Source organism: Diadema setosum, chromosome 6, assembly GCF_964275005.1.
Source record: "Diadema setosum chromosome 6, eeDiaSeto1, whole genome shotgun sequence".
In the NCBI taxonomy this organism is placed as follows: Eukaryota; Metazoa; Echinodermata; class Echinoidea; order Diadematoida; family Diadematidae; genus Diadema; species Diadema setosum.
In genome coordinates this window covers 27,316,454-27,342,067 of record NC_092690.1, presented here as the reverse complement: position 1 = coordinate 27,342,067, position 25,614 = coordinate 27,316,454, and the positions used below count along the sequence as shown (strand labels likewise).

Genomic DNA, 25,614 nt, shown 5'->3' with positions numbered 1-25,614 from the left:
ACCATTCTCCCTCCCCCTTCCCGGCGAGTTTTTTTTTTTTCTTCTTCTTCTTCTTTTCTTTTTTTCTTCTTCTTCTTCGTTTTATTTTTCTTTTTTTCTTCTTCTTCTTCGTTTTTTTTTCGTTTTTTTGCGCCCCCAAGGAGTGGCGCCCGGGGCACGTGCCCCCCTTGCCCCCCCCCCCCCCCTAGATACGCCACTGATCCCAGTGTAATTAGCCCGTAAATCGGACACTTTCCCTTTCCCTAGCTGATCACTCTCCCCGATTAGGGTCCCTCTCTCTCTCCCCTAAATCCTCCTCCCTCCCTAAAAGGGCCGGTATATCTACAGGTAGCCCTCTCTCACTATCTTTATCCATATAGTTGTGCATAAATAGGCCTATTTGAATGATCTATCATGAGTAACAATCATTATTTTTACCTACACAGACCGGCCGTGGGATTTATCAGACGATTCTCCAGACAAACACTGGCGGGGATCGAAGGGGGGGGGGAGAAGAAGAAGAAGAAGAAGACTACAAGAGGAGGAGGAGGAGAAGAAGAAGGAGAAGAAGAAGGAGAAGAAGTAAGAAGTAGAAGTATAAGAAGAAGAAGAAAAAGAAGAAGGAGGAGGAGGAGGAGGAGAAGGAGAAGAAGTAAGAAGTAGAAGTAGAAGAAGTAGAAGAAGAAGAAGAAGGAGGAGGAGGGGAAGAAGAAGGAGAAGAATAAGAAGGGAAGAAGAAGAAGAGGTAGAATTCATGAAAGAAGAAGAAGAAGAAGGGAAGAAGAATTTCAGAACTTAGGAAGAGAGCCTTAGGAAACGATCAGCAGGCCACGCTGGTGCTACAGTATGCCCCTTCCCCCCCCCCCCAAAAAAAAATACAAGTGGATTTCTGCTTTGATATCTGTGATTCTATTGAAGAGAATACAATTGTAAGATGATTTAAAAGTTCATTTAATGAAAATCGGTTTTGAAGTGGCGTAAATATGACTGAGAGGTCGTAATAAAAGGTGGGAACCACCTTTTATTATGGCAATATTTAAAGATACTTTGTTTTGCTTTGGGTTTTTTGATGTCTCGGTCATTTCAAACCGGTTTTCATCAAACAAACTTTTAATCCCTATTAGAATGGTATGTTCTTAATTAATAATTCATGTAAGATGTTTCTAAAATATCTCTAAAAATATAAAAAGTTAAAACCTTATTCCCCAACTTAACAAAAACTATAGGCCCCTACTAGGTTATATGACATGGATATAATAGTTTCTAGTTCAGGGGGCTAGAGACGAAAATTTGGATAAACCAATTCAGACAAGGTGATACCGAGTTTATTTCTTTCTTGTGCTAAATTGTGCTCGATTTTCTTTTTGTATTTCATGAATTCAACGAAAGCAACAAAATTAAGTTGCTTCTTTTGAAATCTACGTTTTTAGATAAAGAACTTGAAATGCAGAAACAGACCTGCTCTGACAAATATATATGGATTTTATCATCATGATCAGTTATTGCCCAATCCAAAGTTGGCCATTCGTTTACTTTTATACTGTACAATGTACACATTGTATCTTGTTTGAACACAAAGCTAACTCTGGAAGTTTAGCTAGCCTTTACGCCAGGCCTTAATTAAGTACAAAATATACTTAATATAGTTTTATTCGAATTTATGATGCAATTTTAATCAAATATACTTTTTAAAGTGTAATACATTATGTCTATTTTTGCTTGATATCTAGATTTTCTTACAAAATTATATTTTATTCAATACATATTTGATATTTGATGCGTAAGAAAGGCTAAACATTCATCCGCGGGGAATCAAGTCCGATCTTGATTAACCCGCGACGCATGATCACGGTAAGCCTAGCTATCGCGACTCGGGTGTTCCTGTTTCAGTGCACGATTTTGTATGTACACGTACACATGTAGGCCTACTGTTACTACACGTTAATATTCGTGTACATTAGCTGAGTGTTTGTACATTGCATCCGAAAAGTGGTGGAAATACTTCCTGAAATTCATTTCACTGTTCCTGCTCGAAAGGCTAAGTTGCCTGCCGTCTATCATATGTGTCTGTTCTCTTTAAAATCAGCAAGCTGAGAGAACAGAATATGACGATCATTCAAATTCAGCGAGTTGTTTCTTGCAGCAGCGAGGATACGGTAAGCGAAGATTCACGTTTCTTTGTGCCGCAACTTCTCGCTTCGCGTGCATAGTGCGGGTCCAGCTAAACGCGTCAGCAGCCGCGGCATTTGACCATATTCTTCAGACCTCACTGTCCTCAGGGTTTAGTAAATTTACCATAATACATAGTAATACCATGTTTACAGTCCAACATCCCTACGTAAGGGCCAACCACAACCAGACATGGTATAGGGGGTGCGCAGATCAGATGTTGGTGGCGAGGAGAGTGACGTCGGAACAACTAGAATCTAGATCTAGTAAATTTTATTTGTAGTTCAAAAAGTTGTTTTGTAAAGTAATTTTAAATTGTATTGCCTTGTTGGTATTGCCTATTGGCTATTGCTCATGAACATGATGTCAAGGAGCTTCAAAGACTCTTGATAATATTGTCCTGCTGCCTGTGTGTGCCATGCCTGTCTGTGAGTCAGTGTGAGCTGTGTACAAAATGTAAATTTTATCTGTTGAAAGGCCCTGCAAAGTCTGAACAGCTGAGCAGCATCATACAAAATTTGTAGGAGGCATGTAGACCTACACTTTTACGTTAGTTCAGGTACTTCAGGTAAAAGCATCTGGCGCTAAGGTTAGTGTACTTTTGCACAAGTTTGTGCATGTTTATGGTTGGAGATCATTTGACAAACGGGTGTGAAAGTACACTAGCTAGGCCCTACTAAATGTTTAATAGTGCGGTTTGCTCTTGTTCCAACAGAATTCGAACACCCTATTGGGAATGAAGATGGTTCTATAGATATTGTCGTACTTTCCAGCCGGCTGGCTGAATTGATTGTTTCTGATTTACAATGATGTAACTTGTTAAATTTTACTTGGTTTAAAATACATTAAAGTACTGTACATACAGTGTACGCTAAATATTTCGTGAGGTTTTTATTTTCGCGAGTCAGGTGCAATGCTATTCGCGAAATTAAAGACACATCTATAAAGTGGTAAAGTGATACAGCTGACTTGAAATATTCAGGGTAAAGAACTCTGAAACTAAAGGTATCCATACTAACGGACTCTTGTTTTATCATATAGGCTTTGTTTTGGTAATTGTTGTTGCCCAATTACAGCTTCACCGCTCAGACAACCTTTTGAAAGGAGATTCCTACAAGAAATGGACGTGCGGCAGTGAAGGGGAAAAGCAGGCCTCAGCCATACTCCAGCTTGAAAAGTCTACCAGAATTCACTCCATTGATGTCGGCAATGAAGCCTCTGCTTTCGTTGAGATTCTCGGAGGGAATGCTGCCTCGGATAAAGAAGACTTCCAGGTATTCATCAGGGGCCTGGGACAATTTACCCCCTGGACAATTACCCCCCAGATCATTCCCCTGACCCTAACCCTATTCTTAATCCTAATTCTGAACCTTATCCTAACCCTCAAACCCAAATTCTAACCATAAACCTAACCATAGCCCTAATCTCTTCTCTATAACCCTGTCTCTAACTGGTATTTAATGTAATTGTCCTTGGAAGAGAGGAGGATAATTGTCTTGATACAATTCCTAAGCTGTAAAAGGGAATTGTTCTAGTAGAGTTGAAAGTTAGTCTGAAAGGAATGAGTACAGATTTCCTTGGCACAACAATGAAAATTTGATCAAAGTTGGATAAGAAATAAGGAAGTTATGAAATTTTGATTTTTTCCTAATTTTACCATGAAACAGAACTCTCTAACAGTTGGCATGAACATTAAATTGATAAAATTATTATTCTCTCTTTTTGTGTGTGCAAAAAACAAGAGGAGATCTGTGTTTGTTGCTTCAATTATTATCACTGTAAATGAACTTCAACTCCAATTGTACATTATACAGTGCACTCCCGTTATAACGAACACGGTTATAACGAAATTTCGTTATAACGAAGTAAATCTTCTGGTCCCAAAATTATCACCATTAAAGTCTATGGTAAAAAATTCGCTTATAACGAACACGGTTATAGCGAAATTTCCGTTATAACGAAGTCTTTTCCGAGCGCCACAGACAAAGAGAAACAAAAGAAATGTGCTCTGTTATAACGAAATGCGAATTGCTTTCGAAAATTTGTAGCGGAACAAGCATTTATAGCTTCTCTGCATGGGTGAACGCTTCACACCACTGTGTGTTCGCTCTTTGTGTCACGCACAGTTTTTGAGGGGAACTTGCATTTATTATTGTGATACAATTATCCCATTACATTTCACATAGCTTTCCAGTGTATGATAAGTATTCAGCAAACAGAATATATGTGGTTTTCTTGTTTTCGTTATATATTGTATTTGTTCGGTTATAACGAAATTTCGTTATAACGAAAGAAAACTTGGTCCCGAGCATTTCGTTATAACGGGAGTGCACTGTAGCATGTAGGTGTAACTACAATCTTGGACTGGGGAAAGTTTTTGAAATATTCTGCGAAAGTTGGCAATCACTACCTGAATATCATGCAGTGTCAAAAGTGACATATGATTTACATATGAAGATGGCTTTTTGATTTTGATGAGCCTGCATACCTGTCAACTGAAATACACACGATCTGCATTGATTTTATTTTGAATAGAGTTAAGATACACTTTTGTGATTAACCTTATGAGCTATTTCTCCTTTTGATTTTGCTATTAACTGTTATGGCCCATTATTTGGGGATGATTTTACAGTCTGTAACATCCACTGTGTCTCATTGTTGTTTTTGGTTGTTGTTGTTGTTTTTTTTTTTTTCATTACTGCATGAAACAGGTGATTCTTGTAGCATCATCCTTCATGTCACCCGTGGAGAGCAGGAACAACACCAACATCAACCGTGTCCGAATGTTCGGCCCTGAGAGTCTCTCCAAGGCAGTTGCTGACAAGAAATTTGACAGAATTAAGATTGTGTGCACGCAGCCTTTCAACAAGGTTTGTTAATCCCTCATAAATGTTATTTCGGTTTGAAAAAAACAAAACACAAAAACTATGTTGAATTTGAGAGGATTCAGCTGCAGTATTTTTTTTTTTCAAATACTATAAAACCTAAAATTTTGGGGTGCATTTGAATTTCGGAAACTTTGCAAGAGCCAAGATTTGTGACATTACAATGTGTGTATCCGAGATTCTTGTCTACACTATGCATTCACAAAAATTTCAGGCCATGATGCCCCCTCCCCCCCCCCCCCCCCCAGTCTTTTTAGGGCAGAGCTGTCAGAAAATACCAAATATTACCTGGCGATCTGCACAGAAAAAAAAAGAAAGAAATTGTGCCAGTGCTGTATTTTATTTAATGAATAACATTTATTTAATATTATAGAATGGGTAGCGAGAATCCTGCGATCTCATTGGTCGAGAGCTATGTGTTGATTTTTACTGGCCGCACACTGAGTCACAGTGGTAAGCATTTATCGCGCACTTGTAGCAAGAGTACACGGTACTTGTAACAAAGGTTCGCGCACTGAGCAAGCATTCGCGCACTCAGTGCGAGACGCCTATTGGCTAAAACAACCATGCATCAGTTTTTACTGGATGCACGGTTGGCCATGCATCCAGTAAAATCTAATGCACGGCTAGCCATGCGTCCAGTAAAAACTGATACACGCTCGTTTACGGCAAGCCAAAAGGAAATGCATCCAGTAATTTTGTCATCAGGTATTTAAACATGATAGAAAAATGGGTTTTTGGCAAGAAATTTACCCATTCTATAAATCAGATGACGCACGTGTCTTTTTGTGCGTCAGTCAGAATATAGTGTGCATGCGGTAACTATGGAATTTAGCCTAAACCCACTCGGCTTCGCCTCGTGGGTTAAGCATTCCATAGTTACCTTACGCACACAATTCTGACTGACGCACTCAGACCTGTGCGTCATTTGTTAGAACAGGCAACATGTCAAGGTGTATAATGCTGTTTCATTTTGTTGTCTGCCAATCATATGTAGCGCATCAAGTATGGTTTGTCATTCATCAAGTTCCATGGACCGCCAGGAAGTGGGGATGGCCAACCCAGCTCCACGGTCACTCAGGTAAGAGCCCCAACTTAACTCGCAGTAAAGTCCGCCCCCTTTGCAGGGATGGTATGGTATTGGTTGAGATGAGGATTCGGCTTTCTACTTTTAGTGAGATACTTACAAATCATTTTATGAAATGTTAAAGAGCATACCATTTCAATAGAAATTCATAGTTTATTTGGGGAAAATTGGTTTTAAAATGGCTTAGATATCCAAAAACAAGAAGTTCTATCTCAACCAAAACTATACTATTCCTTTGTAAAAGTATCCAGAGGTGATTGCTGACTGCTTACTAGCCTTTTGCATGAGATCAATTTGAGTTTATTTTATTTTAGTGCAGCCACTCATGTCTACCAATGGTTGTTTTTCAATGAGTCTGAGAAGAGGTAAAAATAAAACAAAGTTAAAATGAACAATGTTGTATACACAGTATTCATAATAAAAAGGATAACACATTAATCATACATCATGAAAGCAATGAAACATTCTTTGATAAGTGGCTACCCATGGTATGAATTGAAATCATCAACTTTATTTTGAATAGCTAGAAAAATCAAGCATACATACTAAGCTTTATGATATGAAAATGGCTACATAAACTTTAAGACAAACATAAAAAAATTGAATGTGAAAGAAAATGAACATAATACAAAGCCTTATACAAAAATGGATAATAATTCAAACCTGTCAGTTTTTCGTTCTCTCCACCCCTTTGCCCCTTCCACCCAGCAGACAACTCTTGGCAGGTTTAAGCTGAAGGATGAAGGCAGCAAGTCATCCCTGTCCGTAGGCAGCTTCTTCAAGAGCCGGGAGAAAGAGAGCCCTGAAGCACAGAAACCTCAAACTGGTAAGACACAAGATGATCTCATCCATTTTGCTGACATGTTTCTCTAAAAAGACAAAAGATGTTCTGTCATGTTCTGGGTATGTGCTGACAGTGGTTTTCTTGTAGATCCATATGACTCTTTTTTTTTTTTTTTCACCTTTGTTTCTAAGGACAGCCAGGCTATTAAAGGACAAGTCCACCTTCATATACATGTAAATTGAATGAATGCAATAATATTAGTAGAACACATCAGTGAAAGTTTGGGGAAAATTGGATAATCCGTTCAAAAGTTATGAATTTTTTAAGTATCTGCACAGTCGCTGCTGGATGAGAAGACTGCTACAGGGTATGATGTCATATGCGCACAACAACATAAAGAAAATAAAAAGTATTTCACAAAACTTTACTTTTTGAATAAAGTGCGCATTTCTTCGACTTGTTACTGACATTTCATGTTAAGGGTAATATTATTCCCCCTGCCTTCTGAAAGAGAGAAGTCAAGTGTTCTTTTGTTATGTGAGAAAAGTGAAAATATGTTGAATTTTCTTTAATCTTTCTTTATATCGTTGTACACATGTGACATCACTAGCTATAGTAGTCTTCTCATCCAGCCTTGAGTGAGCAGAAACTTTAAAAATTCATAACTTTTGAACGGATTGCCCGATTTTCCTCAAACTCTCACTGATGTGTTCTGCTAATATTGCTGCATTCACTCAACCCACATGTCTATGAAGGTGAACTTGTCCTTTAAAAGTGAAATACATTTGTACTTGAAATCATATTGAAACATCAAATATCAACATTGTTCACAAACAAAACAAATATTTGTTTTGTTCTTCGAAGCGAGTTTGCTTTCTCATGTCTGGTAAATAAATCTGCATACAGTCTGCCTATTGACTCTGCAGTGATAGATTGTGATACTTATTTATGAGCCCCATGTGTCATGCAACATAAAAAGGTGCAGTGTCATAAAGTAAAACTGAACTAAAAGTCTGTGCACATGTACACATACATGAAGTAGTAACTACTCTGAGGATCTGTTGGTGTAAAAGATTTGTGACATTTGTCTAACTGAAAGAGTTTGACATTAATGGAATGGGTTTATTATCACTCAGCTGCAGCAGCTGTGAGGGCAGCATCCAATCAGACAAGCTCCTCGGCAACCACCTCCCAAGCGACATCCGCATCTCCTCATGGCACCCAACAGGTGAGAGAAATGAAGACTGTACTCGACTAAACCAAAACGTAGTTTTCAGAAGGGCTCCAAATTCATCTTCCACCATTTTGAAATTTTCTTGTAATACATCAAAAGGGTCTGGCATAAAACTTACCAGACTCAGGTGCTTTATGCAGTCACACTTGATGACCACTGAAATGTTATAAATACATGTATGTCCATTGCAAATGAATGAATGCTTGTATTTTTGGCATGCTTGCTATTTCTCAAATCTTTGTCAGGTATCTGTACGCAAGACAAGAATGTGAAATAAAGAAGAAAGGGATTATTGTGATGATGTTGAGAAAGCTTAGTGCGTTTATGTTCCTCTGTTGTTTCTGTACATAAGTATCATGTACTTTGGAGCTCCTGTCTGGTAAACTCAACGACTGATGTTTTATCAAACAGCCTTCAATCAAGAGGAGACTTTCAGAAGAAGAGAAGAAAGAAGTGACGAAAGGGGAAAGTTCTTCCAGCAAGCCTCATGGAGATGCCAAATCATCAGTAGAACCACCATCGAAGAAGACAAAAGGTGATTTTTATTCAAGCCTCTTTTATAGCAGCCTTCATGGTGCATGCATTCACCTGTTTCATTCCCCTCTCTCAATCGACTTACTGTATACGCCATATATTTAGCAAGTCTAAATTTTCGCGATTCGGGACTTCCCGACGACTTAGCAAGTGGTTAAATTCGCGACCGCGGAGTAGTGTACTGAACGGAGAAATGTTTAACGTGTGTGTCACATTCATATCTGAATCAGTCATTATTTTCGCGTGTCTTTAATTTTGCGAATACCACCTGACTTGCGACAATCCACGAAAATAAAAACCTTGCGAAATATTTGGCTTATACAGTATATGTTGTTCAGCTTTTCTCATCCTTCTCCATACAACTGTAATTTAGGACCAGGATGGTATAACAGCAAGACTGTATAACTTTATTATTATACAAACTGCATCGTGAATTGTTAGACTGTTGAGTTACGAAGCCACTGAAGGGTTCATGAGAATTATATAGTGTAATGATCAATGTTCACTCCCAGTTACTGGGAGACCCACTCATAATACAGTTGGCTCCTTGCCTGTTGATCTTGATCGGACTGATGAATGTAGATGATATTCAATTTCTGCATGTACAGAGGGATGATGTGTGTACGGCTGTGAATGTCAAGTAGGACTTTTTATTTTCATTGACTTGGACAACTATTTGCCGTATGTGCTCTTATGTGGAGTTGAACTGTATGTGAATCCCAACTATGAATGGACATTTTCTTCATTCACATGAGGATCTGTACTTAATCTGTGCAAGAGATATTATTTCACTCTCTCTCTTTCTTCCTCATATTACCTGTTAAGCCTGTCTTTCACAAATCCTGTTCTCTGTGTTATACCTTTTCTGCCCACAGACTCATCAAGGAAGCCGGCGACCGGTGAAGCCTTCAGCAGCCTCATGAAGGGCGTGGTCTTTGTCCTGAGTGGCTTCCAGAATCCACTGAGGGGCGAACTGAGGCAGAAAGCCAGTGACATGGGGGCACAGTACCGGGGAGACTGGGGGCCAGGATGCACGCATCTCATGTGAGAATCTTTTGATACTGCTTTTTTTTTTAAACTCCTCTGCCAGGTAGTGTCACCAGAGACATTATGTTTTCAGGCTGTCCGTCTGTCTATCCTTTTGTCCATAATTGTATTTGTGGATGACTCAATGTAAGAATGATTTGAGTTATCAAAATTGACCCTGGCATATGTACTAAACATGTGTTTATGTACCTCGAGGATGAAGCTGAGCGGAGCAGTTTGTAATTATTTGGAGAAAGTTGTGTTCCATGGGATCAAAGTCAAGGATCAGTGTTTTGTCCAGTCATGTGAAACTGTCGTCACACATTGTCAAGATGTGGTGTAGACCCATTGGGAGAATAATGCAATATAGCGGAGACATACCATTTGCACTAGTCACATTTCTAGTTCAGTTTTTTTTTTTACTTGTTTAAGTGTGTAGTACAGGGTACATATAGAGTCACAAAAATCTCTCTGCATGTACTGCTCTCATGAACAGAATGATCTGTATTTTCAGCCCTGTTTCAGGATTTCTAGGCGTGCTGATTAATATTTTTGGTTTCAAACCCAACAACCAATTATGTAATTTCTGAAGTGTGATAATTTGACAATGTTCTCCCAGAGCACACTCACCCATGCGAATGACCATTAGATTTCTTACTGTCAACCAACTGTGGTTATTAGCAAACACACTAGTGCAGAGTATTCCTCGTGCTTGGAAAGTGTAACAACAGTACTTTCCTTGGTGTCAGAGTTTAATGGGGAATGAAACCGAAATAAATATGAGGGCTGAGTGAATACAGCAATATTATTAGAACACACTAGTGAAATATTGAGAACAATGAGACAATCCATTCAAAAGTCATGATTTTTTTAAAGTTTTTATGCCACCATCACTATATGGGAAGACTACTAGTTCATGATGCTGCATGCGAAAAACATTGCAAAGAAAATATGAAGAAAAACCAGCATGTTTCCACTTGTCTAGCACAATAAAAGAGCACTTGAATTGCCTCTGTCAGAAAGTAGGGAGAATAATATCACCATCACCAATTGTCAGTAACAAGTTGAGGGAATGTGTACTTTTTTGGATTTAAAAAAAAGAAGAAATTTTGAGGAATTTTCTCCATACTTTCTTTACATCGTTCTCCTTTTGATACGTCACAATCTGTGATAGTCTTTTCGTCCAGCAGTGGCTCTCCAAAACTTTAAAAATTCGCAACTTCTGATTGCCCAATTTTCGTCAGACTTTCACTGATGTGATCTACTAATTATGCCGCATTCACACAATCTGCATATATATTTTGGGGTTTCATTTCCCTTTATATATGTTGTGTTTCCTCTCTCTCTCCCCACAGCTGTGCTTTTGCCAACACACCCAAGTTCAACCAAGTCAAGGGCAAAGGGAGGATTGTGAAAAAGGAATGGGTTTCCGATTGCTACAGGAAGAGGACGTTGTTGCCATGGAAACGGTAATAAATGATTTTAGATACTTTTTGTGTCATTTATTTTTTTCCCCATAATGTCCTACTGACTTATAGTTTGTTCAAGAGAAGAAAGGTGATGTATCAAAAAGGGCTAGAAAAGCCTTCCTTTGTGATAAAACCTGAGAAATTATTCTTGGTTTAAAAAAAGAAAAAAAGATAATGATGATGTTGAAAGCTAAGCTTCTAAAATTTGTCACACATAAAAGGAGTTTGATTCTGGTAATTCTAACAAATTATCTCTGGCAAGAAATGCAGCAATCATGTGTTTGTGGCTTTTTGTTGTCTTTTTATAGAGGGAAGTTGTCAGAAAATTTCTGTAAGATTTTTCACACTTTCAAGTAATCAGGACTCTCTAATACCTTTCAAAAATGAGTGATGAATTTTCTGTCCCTTTTTGTGACGTAATTTTTAGCCACTTTGCCATGGCCCTAATTAGTAGTCAGAGTGTGAAGCAATGCTGATTAACACTTTTCATCACCACAAGCACAAATTACATTATAATGGTGTCTGACATTTTTGTAATGCTCTGCAGGTACCAGTTGACGAATTTGGCAGATAGTTCGAGTGACGACAGCCGATCAGAAGATGAGGAAGCAGTGGAAACGCCTGTCAAGGCCAAGCCTTCGCCTAAAGAAAAATCAAAAGGAACAACGCCGACTCCTAAGGTATGCTCACAGGATGTTTGATCATTAAATGTTTCTTACCTCAATTGCGTGCTGTGAAATTGGGAATTTTCAGACATTTCAACGTGACATGGAGCTAGGGCAAAAACAAAAGCACACAAATATTTATGCTTGCTATCTAACTTCATTTTGTATCATGATTTGGTGGAATTAAACCTGCATGAAATTCATCTCACCCAGCATTGTGCAATAAGGTCACTCATGAAAATTTCTGCGGGTGTAACAGTAAAGTAAATGACTTTTTTATGAGTACCTTGCTGAAGTCAAGACTTTTCTTTTCTTTTCTCCAAGCAAATACAATAGATTCCATTTGAAAAAAAAAAAACTCCTTGCCTGTCTGTGTGTATGTGTGTGTGTTTATGCAGTATGTGTGCATGACACCAGGCATAAAGCTGCCACCTCCCCCTGAATCTGCAGGAGGCTCTGTGGTATATCAAAAAAAAAAAAAAAAAAGAAAAATTATGCATTCCTTCCTGTCTAGTCAAGAGAATATAATCGTCTTCCAAAAAGTATCTAAAATCTCACTTGTTTCAGTAATAATCCCATCATAAATCACATTTGAACATGTATGTACAGTCAAACCTGCGTACAGCAGCTACCCAAGGGAGATGAAAAAAAGTGGCCTTTATAGTCAGGTGGCTGCTACAGACAGCTTGCTGAGCATGGTTTTTCTCATGGAGGGAATTGTTTTCAGTGGCTGTATATGGTACAATGGCAGGTGGCTGCTATAGACAGGTGGTTGCTAAGACAGGTTTGATTGCACATGGAAAATACACTAACTCTATCAGTAGTAGTATTTATCATTTAATTATTATAGCAGCCTCCCCTGAGTTGAGAATTATTTTTGCCTGTCTTCATTCCTCTTCGGAAGAGAAGAAAGAAAGAAAAAGATTGACCCTGACTGTGATCTCATTTCTCTGTGAATTTCAGAAATCCAGCAAGGAAAGTGACGCCGGTCTTGCCCCTGAAGATGATGATGGAAACAACACGGAGCCTCTAGCAGGAGACTCCTCAGGAGAGGATACAGAAGATGAGATTCAAAGGTTGGCCATTTGCCTGTTGAGGGGCAAGCGGATTTTGCAATAACACGCATTTCCCATAGACAGGTCCTGCATGAGTTCACTTGGGAATAGTATTCAAAGGGTTAAGGTCTTGAGTGTGTCCGTGTGGCATGGTCACAGCTGTCTCAAGTATTAGGTAGCAGTCCAACAGTTATATCATATTAGATGGCAGTGAATGGGATAGCAAGGAATATTGGCCCTAAAGAGTGCAATATTCCCTGGTATTCTATGAATTAGAGCCATCCAATATAATCAGTATTATATATTTAGTCATTTTCTAGAGAAGACATAAACTGAAAAAAGAACTGTACTTCTACTAAGTGCTAGACTTCGAAGTTGACATTACACTGTAAGAGGAGCGACTTGCACTTGTGTATGTGAAGTAAGATGTTTCTGCCCTTGTGAAATTTGTAACAAGAGTTCATGCTCTTACAGTAACAAGCATTTATGCACTCAGCAAGCGGTGGTGTAACAGACAAGAGAAGATATGGTGTATTATTGCAGTCCTCATACATGATCACTTCCCTCTTTCTAGAGTTCGCGACAAACCTGCAGAAGACCCTTATGGTGGTTCCACTGATGAGGAAGAGGACTCAAAACCAGAAACTTCAAGTTCAAGCCCGGGAGATATTCCAGATCTTCCCGATTTCCTGAGTGGCAAGCATTTCTTGCTTTATGGAAAGTTTGACCCAGAAGAAAGACGTCAGGTCAACCGATTTATTGTTGCCTTTAACGGGTATGAAGACCATCTATTCAATTTTAAAATTGTCAATTTGTGTAAAAGATGCATTTTTTCCACATGAAGCTAGACAAGATGAAAGCTTAGTACTCTTCAGCCAGCCATATGCACCATCTTGAAAGTCATGGTAAAACAAATGGTATCACAGATGTAAAATTGAATTCATCTAATCCTGAGAGTTAGTTCATAATTTGTTTGCGGGGAATGCATCTGGCATTCTAGAGATCAGCTGTGTGAATGTAAAATTGCACCAGATTTCAATTTTTTTTGTTTATACACTGTAAATGATTACTGATTAGAAATGGGTATTACTTTGCCCTAAAATTCACATACATAACATTTCCATTTCATCATTTTCATTTGAACTATTACCTTCATACACCCTACGTTCAGACGATCCCCCGCTTTATGGGAGCAGTTTGGAGAGTTTTACGGTCGACCGTCCACACATGCATTGAAATCCCCCACTGAAAGGGGTACAAAATCATGACCGAGCGTTCACATGATGAGATTGCCGGGGAAAGTCCTTGCAAACGGGACATTCCCCGTGAAGCGGCGGATCGTCTGAATGCAGTGGCTGTTGAGGAGACTCAATCTTTCTTTATTATGTCATTCAAAGAATGTTCAGACATTGCTTTTGTGGATGAAGGAAATGCTACTACCTGATAGTTGGCAATCTTACAGAAAATGTTTAAAAATAGAGACTCATGATTGTTCCTGATACTGTGGAGAAGTATGTCTAGTTTGCAGATGTTAGGGAAAGCCTATTCATGAAATCAATGAAATTCATGATTTTTATAACACAAAATTGCTGATCTGTGATTCATTATATTGTCTGTTTCTTTCCTCACCCCATCCCAAAGATTGGTGGAGAACTACATGAGCGACCAAGTCAACTATGTCATCACTAATTCTAGCTGGGATGATTCTTTCGAACAGGTAATGTGCTCTCACCATTGAATCGGTGTTTATTTGACTCATACATCCATGAAGAGTTGCTGTATATTCCGTATATTTAGGGAGTCTAATTTTTCGCAAATCGGGACTTTCTGACAATTTCGCGAGTGGTCAAATTCACAATAGTGGAGTACAGTATCCTGATCAGAGAAATGTGTGCGTACATGTCACATTCATGTGGGAATCAGAGTTAATATTTTGCAAATAGCACCCGATTCCCAAAATTTGTGAGAATAATAACCTCAGGAAATATTCATCATACTCTATTTTCTTCTAGCCTTAATCAATAATATTCTCCAGTGCTACAATACAAAATTAGCTTGTACACAGTGTATGTAGAAACAAACCCATATGTCTGCCCCCCCCCCCCCCCAAGGAAAAACGCAGTATCTACATCCAGCTCCATTTCTAAACAACCGAGATATTCACCATTTTATCTTTTTGCCAAAGCCCCTGGAAAATATACTCTTTTGAGAAATTCCTTCATTGTGGAATTTTAGTCTATCTAGCTACCAATTTTCCTGGAAAATATCATTTTGTGTTTTTGTTTTGTTTTTCAGTTATTGATGAAAATGTAGATACTTTGGGGAAACCCCACGCAATTGACTGATTTCCCCAAGGAAAAACGCAGTATCTACAATGGAACGAATTTCCCCGAGGAAAAACGCAGTATCTACAGTGGAATGACTAGGATTAATCTTCTGCCATAATTATGTATGCATGTATATCATACATCATTGTTCAAGTATTCTCTGGCCCTGGGGGATGCATCCTCCATCCCCCCCCCCCCCCCCATTTATGCCCTGGTTACAGAGTAGGCTTCATAAGATTTTTAAATAACAGATCGTTCTTGGAACGTTTTGCTTAAAAGTGTATCCCAGACCGATCTTGCTGTAGGCCTAACGTTACGTCGATACGTGTTTAATATGAAGCTTGCCAGGGCTGTAATGTGATGCTACATGGCCTAGCCGCTAACTAGCATCTAGAATACTAGATCTAGATCTGTACAGTCTAGGTTACAGTCTGTCTAGACCAAAATAAATCTAAATCGGATGTCTGGACCTAGATCGATCTAGACTAGGTCTAGTTTTTATATCGTTTATTCTAGGCTGGCTACGCAGCAGGCTACACGAGTCTACCGCCTCAGGCTATACATGCACGATGCTCACAGAAAAAAAAAATAGCCTAACGTCAGAACTGCAGAAGGTTTAAGCGTGACACACGAGCCAGGACTCTTTGATTAGAAAAAAAAAATACATCTAGAACCGGTCTAGAATGAAGTGACATCCGCTCTCTAGGCCTAGGGCCTATTCCTTCTGGATTGAACCTAAGTTTAACGTCATGTAAATTTGTAATGTAACTTTTTTTACTTGTAAGTTATGTAGCATGCAGCATGGGATCATGCATGCATTTTACGCAACCCAGTCTCACTAACCGGTTAGGGTCTAGACACTGTCTAGATCCGATAAGAATTAAAATACAACTTTTCTTAACTGTCTCTATTTCGTCCATTTACCGTGGGTACCTACTTTTCACATGGACCCTAATCTATAGTATTGTCAACTCTGTAATTTTAAGACAGTATGGTATGGAGTAGATAATTGAACATTGACACTTCACTAGACTAAGGATTCTAAAAAGTGGTTAAGTTTTAGACTTCTTACTACAGGCCTGCCCTAGAGTAGGCCTATTCAAGTCCTACACTAGATCTTTCTTTAGACTTTCGGAATACGGACCCAGAAAGTTCTGATAACGTTAAAGGGACTGTACAGTACTGGTTGAGGTGGGGATTCATGTTTTGAACATTTCTAAGTGAGATAATGAGAAATCTCTTATGAAATATGAAAGAGCATGTGATTTTAAGAAGGATTCAACGTTTATTTGATGAAAATTGGTTTTCAAATGGCTGAGATATCCCCAAAAGTGATAATAATAAAAGGCGACATGCCCCACCTTTATTAGGATCTCTTTGTTTCACCTTGTTTTTGGATATCTCGGCCATTTCAAAACCGATTTTCATCAAATAAACTTTTGATACCCCTTAGAATTGCAAGCTCTTTGACATCTCATAGAGTGGTTTCTGAATATCTCGCAAAACGTTAAAAGCTAAATCCTCACCCCGACCAGAACTGTACACACCCTTTAAGTCTAACATTAGAAAAGAGACGCAAGACTCAAACGTTACTGTCTAGACAAGTCTAAAAGACTTAGACTTAGATCTAAGGGAGGGTGTAACATGTTACATAACCTGACGTTTATCCGATACAACACAAATAGATCTATTGCCTTTCGAAGAAACTTTCGGATTCGGAGCCTGAGGAATTTTGACAAGGGTCTAGGCCTAACAAAGTTACTTCACAACAAGTTATAGTACGGATAATGTTCATCATTGAGGTAGAATAGATGAAAGAATAAAGCTGATCGTTTATGACACGAAGCGAAGTAAACACAAATGTATGCATTTGTGTTTACCTCGCTTCGTGTGACAAACATGCATTGTGTTTACTTCGCTTCGTGTGACAAACAATCAGCTTTATTCTTTCAATATTGAAATAGTTTTGAATAACTTACTCATTTTCTGCAGATAAATTTTTCTTGAGGGCTAGGCTCACGAGTAATTTTCCCCACGACAACATTTTGTTTTATTCCAAGTACACACTCCCACTGTATGCTGACTAGCCGGGCCCTGTGCTGACTGCTGCACAGCATCAGTGCAGCAGCTAGCAGCTGCAAGCTGTCAGTGTTGTGTTGTATTGTTTAATGTGCACTCGGTTAGTCTTAATCACACACTGTGTTTTATATTAGGATCACGATCTCATCAAAATATTTACTAATCAGTATTGTTTCGGTTAGATATTTTGAACATTATGTCTTATTATTGAGCAAGTATATCTAAAGAAAGTAATTTACGTTCAAATTACAGAACAACCGGCAAAGTATTCACATAATATATAAATAACAGTGTCTGGTAATTAAGACTAGCTTTGTAGATACTGCGTTTTTCCTTGGGGAAATATTCATCATGTAGATACTGCGTTTTTCCTTGGGGAAAGTGCAAGTTAAGTGTAGATACTGCGTTTGGCAGTTACGGAAAAGTGGCTTTCTAAACATTTTTTCAAAAATCTGAATATGTCATATGAAGAAGGATTGCCCACTGACTATATTTATGCAAAAAAGTGAAAATCGCCAAAAATGTTAGATACTGCGTTTTTCCTTGGGGGGGGGGGGGGGCAGATGTTTAGGTTATCTTAAATAACTGCCAACCATCATTTACATAATATTGTAGTTTCACCTTGTGTTTAGGAACTTGTAAAATTCTATTGAATGTAGAAATAATTATCAAGAATCAATAAATAGTAGAAATTATAATACCAGTCCATGAAGGTTTGCTGATATGACTACTACTCATTTATGCATGCTCCAAAATGCGTCTTTTGTCCTATTGATTAATAATTCATTTCTATTTACAATAAATGAGATAAAGCAATTATCTGTGCTTTCATGTTGTATTTTATGGGGTTGTCACTGATTTTCCATATTCTGATTTTCTCTATTTTCCAGGCCCTTGGAGAGAACTCATCTTTGACTTTTGTGCGACCCCGTTGGCTTTTTTCTTGTAATGAGAAACTCAAGATGGTGCCTTATCAACCCTACATAGTTGTCCCAGCCAACTAGTCTTATGAACAGTCACTTACATAACACCTTGTCATTCCATCAATCTATTGTCTTAGGATTTCTGTGTATTGGAAGGATTTTGTATTTGTTAGGACATACACTTGTACCTTCTTGATGTTTAAATAATAAAACACGTGTATGTTTAAATGTACCTGAATGCAGAGTAAACAAACAATACACTCAGATATTTTGATATGGAGAGAATGAGAGTAGTCTCTGTACAAGTCTTTGTCCTTGTGTGTTTTGCCCATAATATCACTGTCTACTGTTTACACTGACTGAGAATCCTGGTCCGATGGCATTTGACCATGGCTATAGGAATGGGCCCGTTGCAATGTTTTAATGAATGTACAATTGTAGAGCGTTGTCCGACGTAACATGGCTGGTACCAATTTTATGTCAGAACGAAAAATGACCACAGATAGTGGGATTTGAGCTGTATAGAGTAGAGCTGCTTGACTTTCAACCAAACTCAACTCGTGTCTGAAACAGGACGGAAAGTCTTTCTCAGTAGGTAAGTGTGTCTGCCTCCAAATCCATGTTCATCGGGTTTGATTCCCGAGTCTCCCTGATCAATGCTGTGTGTAAGCATTCCATCCCTTCTTGTATCAGCAGCAAAACACTCTGTCCCTCAGATAGGACATTAAAGGAGGTCTCGTGTCTGAGTTACCCACAACTCACGCATGTTAAAGATCCCACTTCATTCATTCATCGCAAAGAGCAGGGTGCTAACCTGGTGAAGTGGTCCTCATACCCACCACCACAAGAAAACTGGTGAATGATGCCAACCTCTTGTGGTTCGCCCCAGGTGACAAGCAATAGTTCGCAAACGGTATCAACTTGGCGCAATGTGCCATACGCTTGAATGAATGACGTGTGTGTGACTGAAACCAGTAAGTGTTATACACACACTGTGATCGGCTTTATTTACTGATTTCTAGTGAGTACTTGAGGAATGTGAGATGACAGTTAAGATTTGCTGTAAACATTGTTGGAAGAGAACAGTGTGTGTATAGTGTGTTGTGGAGAGCTGAATGGATTCTAGATCTCAGTGTTGCTTGAATTCAGCTGGCAAGGTTTTTATGATGAACCATTTGATATCTCGTCTTCAAGCAGAGAAATGAGAGAGAGTGACCATGTTAAGTGCCCAGATTTATGATTAAATGGACGGATATTTGACTTGCATATTTTAGCTTGACAGCTGTAATGAGTTGAATACTGCCGACCTTGAATATTTTGAAGTGTAGAATTCATGTGAATTCAGTGCTGCATCAAAATGCCACAAATGTGACAATTTTCTGACGTGTTAACATCTGTGTACATAGTAGTCCAGCCTACAAAATGCCAGTCAAAAAAGTTATCTAAAACTTGCCACCAGGTTGAAATAGGGTAGATCAATTTTTGGTAGGCCAGTAGTTCTGCCATTTGTGTCCAACTGTCTACATACACAGGAGAAAGAATGAACGGAATATTCATTAAAAAGAAATATGGCGGAACAATGTTTTGTATTTCCTTTCTGTTTGAATATTAATAGGCAAACAGGGAAACCCCGTTTAAATATAACGAGGTTGGTGGGACCACCATTTTTTCCTCGTTAGAACCAGTTCCTCGTTATAAACGTATGCACGTTTCTACTACAGCTGTATTTTAATATGTGCACATGAAAATGGGACCAGTAGAATCTCCTCATTATAAGGGGTATCTCGCTATATCCGAGCTCGTTATAACTGGGTTTCCCTGTACTATCATGATTACTGTGTGTACAGTTACATAAGCATTGCCTTTACATGCCCAAAATGTGAAAGGGTGAAAATAAAGGAAAATGTATTTTGCAAGTATGTGTACATTGTGCTGTGCATGTATTCATTTCTGTCTTTGAGAAGTCATGAGTCAGCATGCCTGATGAAAAGTACATTGTATATCAACGACATACCTAAATACAGTGTACAGTCTACCTTGCTGTAACCCTATCTTCACTGGGGGGGGGGGGGGGGGGGTTCAATGATTCAATGATTGCGCTATGATTCCGCAACAAGCAAATTGCTGAGCCATTTCATGTCTTTTTTCATTAAAGTCTCCCGCATATTTTGAGACTAAATTTGCAAAGTCCAGGTGCTCTATCTAGAAGTTACATGATATTTTGCATATGCATGTCAACCCCAAAACGGCTCAAATTTGTGATATTGTGTGCAAATTCAATGCAAATTGTGTCTTTTGTAAAATTGGTGAAGATTAGATTATTTAAACTTTTAACCATTCTAACTAATCATTTCCAACATATATAAGCTTGAAAAAGTGCCTGCAACAAATTTTGGCAAAGAAAAAATAGATTGAAGGGGTTTTGTACGTAGTAGGATAGTTAATATAGCATAGAGAATATACATTTGTATCCTACTCACCATTTGTTGATTCTGAACGCACAATACATGTATATCCGGCACTGCCGAGCTGCGCCTGGAGTCGATGTTGCAGGAAATGGTCCTCCAATATATTGAAAGTTCAGTTATTGCACTTCTCCCGTTTGACAAATACACAAGAACATAACGCGACACAAAATACGATTCCGGTAAATGAGGTGAAGTCGCACAATGGTGAAATAGCACACTGTTGAATGCTCCACGAGAAGGCGAAATTAGAGATAAAAAGAGAGATAGATAGATTGAGAGAGGGAGAGAAGCTCGAGAGTCCGATGTTTGATGATGAAGTTTCGCGAGTTTACAACTTGACGTTTCCGTGCTTTCACGTCGAAAGCTGGTCAAGAAGTGTGGCGAGTGTGAAAAAGTGATTTTTGTAAATGAACAGTTGTAGCATGCGTGCGAAACGTCTTCGAGAAGTGGAGCGAAGAAAAGATCGAAGGAGATTGGTTAGAAAGGATGTCCATCTCGCGTTGCCATGGTGACCGGAGGAGTGACCGGAGGTGAAGTTACGTTGTTCGCAAGGAATTTCGGACGAGTGCTCGCGATACAGTGGGCCAGAGCGGTCGTAAAACTGTGCTTATGTTACGTTGATAGTGTGACCACGAGCGGATATGGTCAGCGAGTGGACGCAATTTTTTTTTTAGCAAAGTTAGAAAATGAAAGCATGACTCATTGTGCTGCTACAAGATATTAGAAAACAAAAGGTCGAAAAACAATAAAATACATAGGATATTAACAAAACAATAAGAACAAAAGAAATAAATTTTGATTGTGCTTTTTTGCAAGGAAATTGTTTGATGTGTCTTTAATTCTGACACAAAATTTAGCAATTCTTTAGACTTTTTAACGGAGTTACAGGCAAAAATATGATTTCATGCATAAATTTGCAGAATTAATTTATTGAAAATAGAAAATAGATATTTTCTATTATATGACCATTATAATCTTGTATTTGACATCCGGCTCTATGTTTGGGCAAAATTTGGCAGCGATCACGCCGTCGGCGGCCGAGATCTGATGGCCTGGGGGTCAAATTAACCCCCCCTCCCCCCCCCCCCCCCCACTTACAAAAAGCAAAACAAAAACAAAAACAAAAACACACACACAAAAACTAGTCGACCTCGCATGTTATAGTCAAATATAAAGTGGAAGATTTTTCAAGTCCTCTTCTCGTTATATTCTATTGATTTCAATCCCTCATAATTCGACTTTTCTCTAAGTCGAAGCTATTTCTTCAGTCCAAATAAATTCGACGTGGGCAAGGTTGAGTGTACATTTCAATAAAAACCTTTGGGACTTATCCTTGCAAGCAGTATACAACGTATCTATGACGTACGTAAAAATGATTAATGTAGGACGTACCTATCTGGAAATGTATTTTTTTTTTAATCCGCCGACTAACAACGTATCAACGACGTATCTATACAAGTGTGTAAATACTCTACTTTGACTCCTTCAGCACATTGGATAGGGGAACCCCGAGGAACTTGTCTCGGTCTAAAGTCTATGACACCTGTCAAGTTTACTTTTTTTAAGATAATTATTTACATTTCGTACGTTGTCGGTACGTTTTCCACCCAAATATGCCACTACCACGTGCCACTTCGCCGGTGTTGATCTACAGCTCTGGACTTGCGAAATTAGACTCCCAGCATTTGGCGTGCGCCTGGCTGAAAGACAGCCAAAGCTGTTTCCCGAAAGAGCCCGCAATTAATGCACTTTAGTACAACCTAAAACTTCCGAATATTTTAAATGAGACTCTTAGTGCTGACTCTGAGCTTGTGATCTTTGTCTGTTTGTTAATGAAGTTTTCAATGGTGTGGGTTTTTCCATCTTCTTTCTTTTCTTTTTAAACGAAATACAAAGACATACTGTAGTTATGAATGATTCCATGTAGTCTCATTTCTTTTTCATTTTTATTTCTTTTGAGTGCTGTCATAGACCTATAAACTATAGATAGTACATGAATTAAAGAGCGATGATTTGGCTCAGTCTATAGCTCATCTGCCTCAAGATCTAAAGAACCCGGGTTCCATTCCCTATAGTTTAAAGGGTTGTTATTGTTTTGGTTTAGATGGGGATTTAGGTTTTAATTTCTAAAGAGAGAGAAGCCATATGAAATATCAAAGAGTATTATACAATCCAAGAGGAATTAAAAGTTTATTTGATAAAAATTTGCAGTTGAAATGGCGGAGATATTCCAAAACAAAGTAAAACAAAGAGGTTCTATTGATAATGAAAGGCTAGTGCGATGGGACCCACCTTTTATTAGGACCACTTTGTTTTTCATAATATATCTCAACCATTTTAAAACCGATTTTCATCAAATATTTCATTACTCTGAGCATCGTATGCTTTCTTATATTTCATATACGTGTTTTCTAATTATCTCGCGAAAAGTTAAAACCTGATTCTCATCTCAACCAAAACTATATATATCATATATTTTCTTCAAACTCTACTATTCCCCAGTCTAAATACCTGTAATGAGTGATCATTATTATGACTATACTCGATCTGCACAGTCAGGAATAGAATTGTGCTTTACATTTTTTATTAAAAAACTATTGTCCTTTTCTTGCACGATCAATGAAAATTGTGATGTTATGACCACTGCGTCATTTGTTTGCATACGATCCGGAAACTGGCAAAATGTATGCTTCACAGTATTTCATGACTTTCCTAATGTTCATCTGATTTCGATCAAGTTTTCACTGGTAAAGAAATTGTATTCTTTCTCTTCGGACTAAACAAGTTTTGACTAGTCAGCTATAGTCTGCTTAAATCGCCTTTAACATGTTGCACCTATTTTACGTTTGTCTCGACATAATAGTATTCCAATCAGAACTATATAGATAATAAGAAAAAAAACAATGGTTGAGAAGATAAATCAGGGCAATAGGTATTTTGAATATAATTTCAAGCACCATTTAGCAGCGTGCCATCCGATTATAAGTAATATTATTACAGTCAAACCAACTGAATTTTCAGAAAATTAAATCGACAAAGTCAATTCATCGTAAAGTAGGTTTTTGCATGCATTTTCGTACGTTCAGATGTTTGTTATAATCATTTCATTTTAATCTGGTTATTCAAAGTCGTGCAAAAGTAGCACAGAGTGAAGATGACTATATGTATTCCACTTATATTTTTGTTATTTTTTTTTTAATCATTCAGTATCATTCTTTGGTTGAACAATTACCATTTATATATCATTCAAATTGTAGAATGCCCTTCAAGAGCTTTCAAATTATACTAGTAGTCAGAACGCGAAGGATCAGCGTATTTAGCACGTGAGCATTCGAGTGAAGCGAACATGACGAGCACAATGCGATGCAACATAGCAGGTTGGATCGATGCCATCTTCACCCCTGTAAACAAACATCCAAACACGCAAAAAACCCAACAACAAACAGACAAACAAACAAACAAACAAACCTAGACCGTGTTGACCTAACGGCTCCCTCATCGCAAAAATACCAGGTAGGGGCCTAATAAAAGGCTAACCCCCGGAATACTCAAACGAACTATCATGCAATAAATGGTAAATCAAACTCGGGTCATTGTAAAATCATTATTATGCTTAACAGTTGATAGCACCCGTTCCCCCGATGAAAGAAGAAGAAGACGACGAAGCAGAAGAAGAAGTTCCAAAAGAAAGAAAAAAAAAAAGATAGATTACAGAAATAATCACTCGTGTACTTTCCCAACAAACAGTGGCAAATTATATTACAATGCAAAATAAGAGCAATGTAACGGCGTTTTTATGTACATCAAATTAGTATTTATTGTAATAATGAGTAATCGTCTTATATTTGGAAAGGGTTTTTGCCCTTTGATGATAAAAGAAAAGAATTGAGAAGAAGAAGAGAAGAAGAAGAAGAAGAAGAAGATGAAGAAAATTGGAAAAAGACTAGTGCAGGAATGTGGTTTCATGAAGTCTGTCAGCAATTATTGTGGTATATTAGGCCTACTTAACAACAATACAGATGTGAAGAAAACATACAGAAATACATGGGTACGATGTTCAAAAGCATAATGAACAGTAGTGACAATTTGTGAAAACAAGTGAATATGATAATGAAAAATCTTGAGATAGGACCACGTACACATAAACACATTTTCTATCTGCTATAGTTTGATTACTCGAAATATTGAATGTGGTACCAGTATAATTGCTTCGATATAATCGACATGTACTGGTAAATGGGATGCGACATTGTGCAATCACATCGCCGTTTCTCGCTATATAATAATTTCTAATGATATGCGTCTACTGCATGCTAATGAGTGTAACAAATCGAATGACCGCTTCGCGAAGTTGGAGTACCGTTTCTGCTAGATGAATGACAGCACATTTTATTTGATCGAAATGAATAGGTTACAAGTTCGACGGGCCGAAAATGAATTTGAACGACTAAACGGCCGTTTATTGTTGTTGTTTTAAAGAAAAGAAGAAAGAAAAAACTGTCAATACCCTTGGCATTTTTATCAATAAACATATTATATCTTAACTATTATTATTATGTCATGTATTGCCAACACCCCTCTGTAGGTGAATGATGGCATAATAACGATAATGTTCATAAAGCGCATTTGCTATCCCATTGCGCTGCAATTGGAGACTCGTGTTGTTTAACATATCTGAAACAATCAGAAAAAAAAATGAACTTGACATTTGAAATATAGACGGTATCAATAAAGATAATGGATTCAGTCAAGATTTGGCTGTGGCACTAATTTGATATACGAAAGATATATATTGCAAAAACCTGCATTGATTTTACATCTGAATTCTGGGTGTAGCCGTAAATCCCTGAAACATTGTTTGATTGGTATGTTCAGGAAAAGTTTGACGCCAGGCTTTATCCAGGTACTAGGTGCGTACTGTCAGTAGGTC

General features: G+C 38.1%; 1 protein-coding gene across 1 annotated transcript; it reads left to right on the top strand.

Annotated features, from left to right (window-relative positions):
- Positions 1-1,896: 1,896 nt before the first annotated feature.
- LOC140230057 (DNA repair protein XRCC1-like) lies at positions 1,897-20,135 on the top strand. Its single transcript, XM_072310264.1, has 14 exons — positions 1,897-2,135; positions 3,225-3,422; positions 4,860-5,018; positions 6,031-6,114; positions 6,832-6,946; positions 8,041-8,132; positions 8,550-8,673; positions 9,548-9,716; positions 11,054-11,167; positions 11,715-11,847; positions 12,796-12,908; positions 13,462-13,662; positions 14,529-14,604; positions 18,184-20,135. Exons 1-14 carry the CDS (start codon positions 2,085-2,087, stop codon positions 18,295-18,297), a joined length of 1,743 nt encoding a protein of 580 aa, XP_072166365.1. The 5' UTR covers positions 1,897-2,084; the 3' UTR covers positions 18,298-20,135.
- Positions 20,136-25,614: the final 5,479 nt, after the last annotated feature.

What these genes read in the sequence shown, in the direction of transcription:
- LOC140230057 (XM_072310264.1), top strand. Translation starts at nt 2,085, where the DNA reads ATGACGATCATTCAAATTCAGCGAGTTGTTTCTTGCAGCAGCGAGGAT. An exon ending in CCAGGATGCACGCATCTCAT is followed by an intron (nt 9,717 to 11,053) that starts GTGAGAATCTTT and finishes CTCTCCCCACAG; the next exon opens with CTGTGCTTTTGCCAACACAC. An exon ending in GAACAACGCCGACTCCTAAG is followed by an intron (nt 11,848 to 12,795) that starts GTATGCTCACAG and finishes TGTGAATTTCAG; the next exon opens with AAATCCAGCAAGGAAAGTGA.